General features: G+C 32.3%; 1 protein-coding gene across 6 annotated transcripts; it reads left to right on the top strand.

The window, feature by feature from the left end:
• Nucleotides 1–3492: 3492 nt before the first annotated feature.
• Nucleotides 3493–9539, top strand: LOC112741964 (protein NARROW LEAF 1). Of its 6 annotated transcripts, none has more exons than XM_025791161.3 (6): nt 3493–3946; nt 4782–5285; nt 6188–6331; nt 6996–7236; nt 7552–8052; nt 8744–9539. In XM_025791161.3, exons 2-6 carry the CDS (start codon nt 4794–4796, stop codon nt 9163–9165), a joined length of 1800 nt encoding a protein of 599 aa, XP_025646946.1. In that variant the 5' UTR covers nt 3493–3946; nt 4782–4793; the 3' UTR covers nt 9166–9539. The 6 variants fall into 6 exon arrangements, with proteins under 6 accessions (XP_025646946.1, XP_025646944.1, XP_025646945.1 ...); XM_025791159.3 differs by having other exon boundaries at nt 4782–5336; XM_025791160.3 differs by having other exon boundaries at nt 3500–3946; nt 4765–5336.
• The last annotated feature ends 262 nt before the right edge of the window (nt 9540–9801 follow it).

The following is a 9801-nucleotide window of genomic DNA, read 5'->3' as shown; positions in this document are numbered from 1 at the left end:
ATTCTCCTAAAAATTATATATCACTTAGTTCATTTTTAACTAATACGAAATTTTACTATATATAATTAATCCAACGAAAACACATGTCTTAGTTATTATATATGAAACAAAATAAGTACATAAAATATCACTCTTAACCAAACTAGGTGCGAACACCTCTATGTTGTAAAGATCGAATTTTTAATATTTAATATAAAAGTTAAAAAAGAAATGCAAAAATTTATGTATTTTAATATATAAAAAAAAAGCATTCACTTGAGATGTGATAAAAGGTTACGTTCTGCAGCTAGTAAAGGGAGAATTCATGCATAGAAGAGAAGCAGAGAGCTACGAACAGAGAGAAAAAAAGAGAAGTTGATCTCTTCTACTCATTTTTCTACGATGATGAATCACACTTTGCTAACTAACTACATGCAGGTATCCATGGTGAGTGTCTTGTTATCATAAATATCTAGAAGACTTAAATTACAAAATCGTGTTTGGTTGAGATATTATATCTAGAGATATTGAATTAATATATTTTGTGTTTATGATAAAAAAAACATAGAAATACTAATAAAATACATAATTTTATTTTTTATTTTTTTTATTATTTTTGTTATTTTTTTATAATTAAAATTTGGTAGAAATTCAGGTACAGTCTATTTCACGTGAAATTGACTTCACCTGAGTTTTTACTTTTCACTTTAAAAGGTGTTTTATTATTATATTTTTTGTTTTAAATTTTCTGAATAAAAACATAAAAAAAAAAATTAGACTTTTATAATTTATTCTAATTTATTAATAAAATAAAATATAAAAATATTAATTTTTATACCTCTATTCTTTATGTCTTATTCTCACTATCTTATTTTTTATTATTCTTCCAACCGCAATCTAACTAACTAGAGCCAGGCTAACACTCTCATAACAAACTCCAAAACTAAGTAACATGCTACAATACTGATTCCTAACTATCTGTGATGCCAGTAACCATCGTGAGCTCCGGTTCCTTCTATCAAGGTGTAATAGAAAATGATACAATTATAATTTCTTTTTTTTTTTTTTACTTTAATCGACATTTTTTTTTTCTTAATCATGCTATTCGATCAATTTGACTCTTATTAAATAATCCATTAACCTAATACTATTATATTAACCAGAATAATTTAATTTAAAAAAGAAATGGTAAAACTGGATTGATAGAGAGCAAAAACCCACACTATTATGTGTGAAGGATAAAAAGTTAAAATCCAAATGACACATCCACTTGCACTAACATGCTCAGATGCTTAGTTTTGTTTTCTTCCTTAATTTGGTGCCTAATGTTTCCCCTTTTGACAATGGTAGATGGATGATGTTTCTGACAACACCAAATCTAATATTCGGCATATTATTAATATAATTTATTAGCCTTGCAACAAAGATCATTTAGTAGATAGTAATAATATTAATAATAAATATATATATAAGAATCAAAATGCTCAAGTTTCCAACAACACAGGATGGGACTTTGGGACGGTGCCAATCATTTTACGCTCATCTTTTAATCATAATATTTGTCATTTTTCTATTACAAAGAAATCACGGATCATTTGTCCGGATAATAATAAGAAAAAGGAAAGGAAAATTATCTTTTTTACTTTTTTAAAAGAAGCAGCAGGAAAAAATGAGATGAAAAATAATAAAAAAGATAATTAATGGAGCAGATAAATACGGGTTAAAAAATTTATCTATGTAGAAAAATTTTTAAAATGGCCAAAAATAGGTTGTACTAGTAATTATCTAGAATATGAAAATCCAAAAATATTTGATAGACGAATTATAAAACCAACAAATTTAAACTTTTTTTTATTGAATTTGTTGAGAGCAAATTGTATTCAAAAATATTATTTTTAAAAATGGAATTCATCGAAGGCAAATTATGGGTGTTTGTTTTTTTTTTAATTTTTTGTTTATAAAGAAAAAGAAAAAAACAGAAAATTCAACAAGAAAACAGAATTTTATTATTTTTACAAATTTTTTTTACAAAATTCTAAAAATAAAAAATTTAAAAATAAAAAATAAATGCACAATTATTAATTTCTCAAAAATATTTTAGGAAAAACAGAAAATCAATTTAAATAATTCAAAATGATCTTATTTTGCTTTTTTTAATTATAATTTATCTTATTTTGTATTTATTAATTACTAATAGAATAGTTGAATAATATTAAATATACTAAATATTATATATATATATATATATATATATATATATATATATATATATAATTATTAATATTAAATTAAATTAAATAATTTTAAGTTTTTATTTATCTGACATTACCGATAATTTATTAACTTTGAGATTTTATTTTTTTCATTGAAGCTCTCCCCACCTTCTCATTCAAGCTTTAATTTACCAACACCAATAGAACTAGGGGTGTCCGCGGATCGGATCGGATCGGATATGATATCCGCACTTTTTAGTGCCGGATTCGATCCGATCCGATCCGCACTTTTGCGGATCGGATCGGATATCGGATATCGGATATATCCGTATAATTAAACCTTCTCTTTTTAATCATATTTTTATGTAAAAAAATTCGATAAAAATATTTATTTCATACTTTTAAACTTATTTATTCCTAAAATATTTTTAATCAAACTCTCTCTAAATAACAAAAATAAAATAATACAATATATGAATAATAATTACTAACTAAAACATACAAACAAGTAAATATAATACCAAACATATATATTTATTTATTTTTTAGTTATTATAGTGCGGATCTGCGGATCGGATACGCGGATGTAGAGCAGATATCCGCGATCCGATCCGCAAAGGGTGCGGATCGAATCGTATCCACAATTTTCGGATCGGATGCGAATATTTACCGCGGATATGTGGATACGATCCGATCCATGGACACCCCTAAATAGAATATACCCAACAAGTCAACAACCTTTATTCACAACCATCCACCACGCCCATTATTTCTTACACCAAAACACCTCCATGCTCCTAATAAAAAACGTTGGGGCAAATTCAAATTCATTCACACTCCTATACTATTGTACCAATCACAATTTTAGCTTATTTATCTACATTTTATTGCTATGGGATCCATTCTAAGATTTAAAGCTGACAAATATGTAAAGACACAAAAACATTAGGGTTTTTTTTCTTTGGGGGCTAGCCTGAAATCTTAATAATAAAATGAATTATTAAGATTGAAAGGGTGTGCAACTTTTGGGGAGCAAACAGGGATGGCCCCCAAAACCCCACCCACGTAAAAAAAAGTAATTAATTTATAAAATAAAAAATAAAAAAGATATATCATATGAATCCAAGAAAATTATAAAATATTTTTAGTATTGCCCAGGTGCCCATATCTCCTCCATTCCCAATTTCCCCACTCATAATTGTGAGTTGTGACATCAGATATAATAAAAAAAGGTAATTTAAAAAAATTAAAGCAGAAAAAAGGGCTAAAAAGAATTAATATAAATACATAGTTATTTTTGTATTGTTATGTTAGCATAACATAGAGTATATAGTAGTAGCTTACTAGATATATACACATATATTAATGCTTCAAATTCCACAATTGTAGTTTATTATTCTTTCAATTTCATCATCATCATCATCACTATTCTCTCTCTCTCTCTCTCTCTCTCTCGATTCACTTCACAAAACCAAGCCAAAGAGGAACCAAAAGCTTATTAGCAACCATAGATAATAAACCTCTCATGCACTTCGCTATTGAACTTGTTCTGATTAATTAATTTATTTAATTAATTAATTAAGAGATTTTTATTAATCTTGTAATTAGTGTTGTTATTATTGTTATTCTGGAACCTTAATCTGAGAGATGATTGGCAATAGAATCTACTTACATGGTTACTATTAGGGCATGAAAACCATCAATCTTCTTTGTTCTGAGCCCATTTTCCGCATCTCCAACAACATTGCTGATCGGTGAGTTTTCTGATGACCCACCTTTCAAAATTTCATCTTTTCAGCTACCCTTCTTCCAAATTTGGTTGTGTTTTTGTTTCTTCGATGATTGTGCCTAAGCTAAGAAACTGTGTGTGTGTCAGTGTGTGTGTTTTTTGGGTGCCATTGTTTCATTATTGGTACCTATTGTTGATATGATTCTCTGGGTTTTGCTTGGTTCTCTCTCTCTCTCTCTCTCTCTCTCTCTCTCTCTCTCTCTCTCTCTCCTTTGATATGATTCAGATTTTTAAAGTGTTAATGAAAATGAAGATTATTGATTTGCCTGTGTACACTACATGATGATTTGTAAATATCTTACTATTTTATTTCTTACGGGGTTCACTTTGTATATGATAGGAAAATTTGATATAGTTGTCCAAATTTCTCAATTTGGTGCTTCAAGTGATGTTGATATTCTGCGTATACAAGGCTGAAATACAACTGTTGTATGTGATAGGTTATATTTTATGCCCCTATGTAAATAATTTTGTGGAGTTAGGATTGAATAACTTGCTAAATGATCTCAATATATTGAACAGATACTATTTTTCTTTATCTTTTTCTTTTCCCCTTGGTTGATTTTGTTAAATGATGTCCTTTGAGTTGTGCTGTTTAGTTTATGAAGATAAATTTGTCTTTGAGCAGTCCTTTTCTATAAAAAATTTGTGTTATGGATACTTTGCAAGGAACTTTCTCTACCTATGTTGAAGCATTTTGTTGTCTGAAAAGTCTTGGAAATTTGGTCATAACAGGAATGCTTTTCTTGATTTGGATCGTCAATTATTTATGTTGTTAAGCAGTGTTGAGTGTTATGTAGGAGAGCTGACAGATGAGTCGGCCTCGCTTGGAGTTAAGAATTCATCACTCCGGATCAACACAATCGGAGGAGTCAGCCTTGGACCTGGAAAGGAACTACTATGGTCATCCTAATCCTTCTTCCAGTCCCTCGCCCATGCAACCTTTTGCTGCCGGTGCTCAGCATTCAGAGAGCACTGCCGCATATTTTTCTTGGCCTACGTTGACTCGCTGGAACGATGCAGCAGAAGACAGGGCCAACTATTTTGGAAATCTTCAAAAGGGAGTGCTACCTGAAACTTTGGGGCGATTGCCAACAGGACAACAGGCTACTACCTTGCTTGAGCTGATGACTATTAGGGCATTTCATAGCAAGATATTACGGCGGTTTAGTCTTGGCACTGCCATTGGATTTCGGATTAGAGGAGGTGTTTTGACTAATACTCCAGCTATTCTTGTCTTCGTTGCCCGTAAAGTTCACAGTCAATGGCTCAACCCTGTTCAGTGCCTACCTGCTGCCCTTGAGGTGGGGAATTTTGGTTCTTCTGGATATGTTGCAGGTTTCGACATGGCTTTAGTAGATCTCCTTACTCTTCTCTATTGAATTATTGGTTATGTTCTTTTTGTGGTTTCCGTTCGTTCCAGTTGTTAGTTAGTATGTTTACAAAGAGGGAATAGACTGCCACTTGATTTGGATTTAGACAACAATAGACAACAACAAAGCCTTATCCACTAGGTGGGACTTGATTTGGATTTATAAATTGGAAAAATAGAAAGCCTTTAGCAATTAGCATAATAGACAATGGAAATCTTAAGAATACTGAGTTGCTAAACATTTTCTTTGTTCTTCTTTAATTGCAACAAAAAAAAAAAAGAAGAAGAAATAAAGACATAGAAACATTTGGGGACATCCGAACATGTTCCGATGAAGCTAATTGTCTAATAGCAAGATGGTTCTCCACATACTAATAAGGCAGTGAACGAACTCATCTTTGTTCTACAATAGTCTGTATGATAAAACGATTAAAGTATTCCAGCACTAACAAGTAAGCTTCTCTATGTTTCCACTTACCTTTTGGTTGTGCAATTTCCTCTCCAACTTAAACTAATCTATGCTAGTGTAAACTTAGTTGCATTAACATCAAACAGTTATGGATATTTTGATTAGGCAAGTGTTATAAATTGGTGAAAAACTAACTAGTGCTTTGTAGTGATAAGGTCATGAATCATCAAAGCTCTGTTCCCTTTTTATTTTTCTTTCTCTTGTTTGGTTTTTGAAAAAATACCATCTCAGGTGAAACAATAACTATTACAATATTCTTTAGAACTAGGGTTGTTACATCCCCCCCCCCCCCCCTTTTTTTTTAATTTGAAAATTTGACATTTCTGTTTAATGAAGTTGAAATCATTTCTTACTTTTCCAAACAGGGGCCAGGTGGTGTTTGGTGTGATGTGGATGTTGTGGAGTTTTCCTATTATGGAGTACCTGCACCAACTCCTAAAGAGCAATTATATACAGAGCTCGCTGATGGCTTAAGGGGAAGCGATTCCTGTATTGGCTCTGGTTCTCAGGTGCTTTTGCCTTGAAGAATCGATTTCTTTTGTGTACTAAATGAAATTCAAACGAAAACAATGATTCTTTTGTCATCTTGCCATAATCATTTTTTTTACTTTCATTATGCAGTAACTTCTTCTTTTTATATTTAGAATTATTCACTGTTTCATTTAGTCCTATTAAAATCTTATGGGTCTATTGTGGAAGATATGAAGCAAGTGCTGTTGATGGATGATAAAAGATATTTAATAATTGTTCTTTGTGATGAAAGATAGAGCTTGTAGTATGGCAAGTGGAAGAGTTTGGTACACTGTAAATTCGGCTTTTAAGTAAAGGGATTACCAAACTAGCAATTTTAAGTTGGATTAAAAGAGTAATTTGCCTTCTTTTTCTTTATTTTTTTCTGAGCTTACCAATTCAGGTTAAGTGTTGTCTTACTTCATGACACTGTGATTTGGATGATCAGATGCTTCTTTCTTTTACTAGTTAAAGGAGTTGATAGTATATAAACCCAGTTGTATTGTTGTTTTACATTAAGAATTCTTACATACTGGTTTTACTCTTCCATATATTGATTTGATCCTTTTTATCTTGAACCTTGGTCCAATGCTGGCATCTATCTGAAGTTTTGGTACGTTTTCCCCTTTTCTGGTTTTCAATTTTTTAATTATTGTACTCAAGGTTGCAAGCCAAGAGACCTATGGAACCTTGGGGGCTATTGTAAAAAGTCGAACTGGAAATCAAGAAGTTGGTTTTCTTACGAATCGACATGTCGCTGTTGATTTGGACTATCCAAACCAAAAAATGTTTCATCCGTTACCGCCAAGCCTTGGACCTGGTGTATATCTTGGTGCTGTTGAGAGAGCAACATCATTTATTACTGATGATCTTTGGTATGGCATTTTTGCAGGAACAAACCCAGGTAATGAAATTTTAAATTGCTGATTATTCTGAATTTATTACTTACAGTGCGGTCAAGAAGCAAAAGTTCTCAATTAAGTGCTACTTGTTGATCTTAATATTTGGTATCTAATTTCATGGCCTTAATGTCAGGATAATACGTGTGATGTTGTTGCCTAGAAGTTCTTACAATAAGATAGTAGAAAAACAGATTTGATCATCAAACTCATAGTAATCTAATGTCTTATCTGCTTGTCATGATTCTGCATTGGGATTTTGCATTTGTTCTAGATCCATCCTGGCCACACATGCATGTAACAATTTTGCTATCCTACAGAAACTTTTGTGCGAGCCGACGGGGCCTTTATACCGTTTGCTGAAGATTTCAATATGAACAATGTAACTACATCCGTAAAAGGTGTGGGAGAGATTGGCGATGTGAATGTGATAGACTTGCAATCGCCAATAAACAGTCTCATAGGGAGGCAAGTGATTAAAGTTGGAAGAAGTTCTGGTTTGACTACAGGGACTATTATGGCCTACGCTCTAGAGTACAATGATGAGAAAGGGATTTGTTTTCTCACAGATTTTCTAGTTGTTGGTGAGAACCAACAGACATTTGATCTCGAAGGTGATAGTGGAAGCCTCATTCTCTTGACCGGTCAGAATGGAGAGAAGCCACGGCCTGTTGGCATTATCTGGGGCGGGACAGCTAATCGAGGTCGTTTGAAACTAAAAGTTGGTGAACCCCCAGAAAATTGGACAAGTGGAGTTGACCTTGGCCGACTTCTTGATCTACTCGAACTTGACCTCATAACAACAAATGAGGCACTTCAAGGTTTGTTTCTGAAACATTCTATTATAATTCAATCCTCCTTATTAATATGATAGGAGTCAGATGGCTATGTTGATAATTAGATGCCAAGATGGAGGAATTTCAGTTTTCACACCCATGCCGAATGTGCAAATCTCTGACCATAAGTTTGTCTGGATTGGTTAAAGTCTCATGTTTTAAGTAGGGGTGGCAACTTTAGCGTCATCATAAAGATGCCAATAACGTATAATAGTGATCTCAAATTTGATTATTCATGATTTACCTAATGATCAAGGAGGCTTAGGCGCTTAAAATTATCTCTTTAACTGTATACCCATTAAACGTGATTTCAATTTTATTTATTTATGTATTTATTTATTTATTGCAATACTATCTCTTTAGTCAAATACATATCTGATTAACTTTAGATCAGTGAAATCTCTTCAGCAGTTGATGAATATAGTTAACTTATTTTTAACCCAATGGAAGAAATTGCATATTGCAACCTATTCAAAAATACATTAAAGCAAAATAATCCTTATTATGCTATATATGTCTCTTAGGCTTTCTGGATATTCAGATATTTAAAACGTTATTTTATTTGCATAAACAGGAATGTACATGTCTGTAATATGCCAGTTTGCTACTAAACCATTTAGAAGTTTTAAAGCAGGGAGCTGACAATATTTTTCCCCTTTCTTTGGCCGTTTCGTAGCTGTGTTGCATGAGCGAAGGAATGATTCCAATGCTGGAATTGGTTCTACGGTAGGCGAATCCTCTCCCACCATACCAACGAAAGAAAAGCCTGAAGAGAGCGTTGAGCCATTTTGCTTGAACAAAGTTCCTGTTGAAGATGAACCCTCCGAAAGAGTCAAGCCATCTTTAAAGATTTGTGAATTTGATAACATGGATGAGGTTGAAACGGCTCCAAACGTAGAACACCAGTTCATTCCAAGTTTTGCAGGTAAGTCCCCAGAGCACTCAAGCTACCAAAAAGGAGCCTTTGAATTTAAGTCTCTTTCCGAACTTAGGAATGGCCCCGACGAGGATAGTTTTGTTTCCTTGCATTTAGGAGAGCCTGAAACAAAGAGAAGAAAGCATTCAAATTCTTCTCTTTGCATTGATGAATTAAAGTAACTGTTAGAATTGAAACCGAAAATATGAACTCGACGAAGCAATGGTCTCATGGCATAGCTGTTCTCTTCAAAATCAAAAGGACTAAACACAGTTCACTTCTGCATAAAATTCATATTTTTTTTTTCTTTTTGTTTTCACTTGTTTTACTTGTTTCGGTAAAGTGAGAATATTAGTCACTTGTGAGCTATATAATATTTTATAGAGGACATTAAGGGCATGATTGGTTTGTTAAACCAAACATGGCCTTAGATTGCACTGTGTTAAAATGAATATTTGATTTTATACCACTTTGTAGACTTTGTAAACATAAGTACTCCTGAAGGAGGACAGCTACTGTAAGTAAAAAGGAATGTAAAATATATACTTGTCAAGAAGCTTCAGTCTCTAATCACTATCTGTGTGTTTCCTTCACTTCCTTAGCACTTAGCACAACTTTGTTGAGTGTTATTCATGGCAAATGTTAATTAGTGCTCTTAAATGGTGTAAAGAAAGTTGATTTGATTCCTTGTGTTGGGATTTTGAATTTGAGCTTCATAGAAATCAATTTAAGCTCAATTAGTGAAATTTTTAGATGCTATAAGAGGAAATCAAGTTTCCAAAAATAAGGTTAAATTACTTGGCTAATTTTTATACTTT

Source organism: Arachis hypogaea, chromosome 14 (assembly GCF_003086295.3).
Source record: "Arachis hypogaea cultivar Tifrunner chromosome 14, arahy.Tifrunner.gnm2.J5K5, whole genome shotgun sequence".
NCBI lineage: Eukaryota > Viridiplantae > Streptophyta > Magnoliopsida > Fabales > Fabaceae > Arachis > Arachis hypogaea.
This window is presented reverse-complemented; position numbering and strand designations above follow the sequence as displayed.

What these genes read in the sequence shown, in the direction of transcription:
- LOC112741964 (XM_025791159.3), top strand. Translation starts at nt 4,794, where the DNA reads ATGAGTCGGCCTCGCTTGGAGTTAAGAATTCATCACTCCGGATCAACA. An exon ending in GTATTGGCTCTGGTTCTCAG is followed by an intron (nt 6,332 to 6,995) that starts GTGCTTTTGCCT and finishes ATTGTACTCAAG; the next exon opens with GTTGCAAGCCAAGAGACCTA. An exon ending in AACAAATGAGGCACTTCAAG is followed by an intron (nt 8,053 to 8,743) that starts GTTTGTTTCTGA and finishes GCCGTTTCGTAG; the next exon opens with CTGTGTTGCATGAGCGAAGG.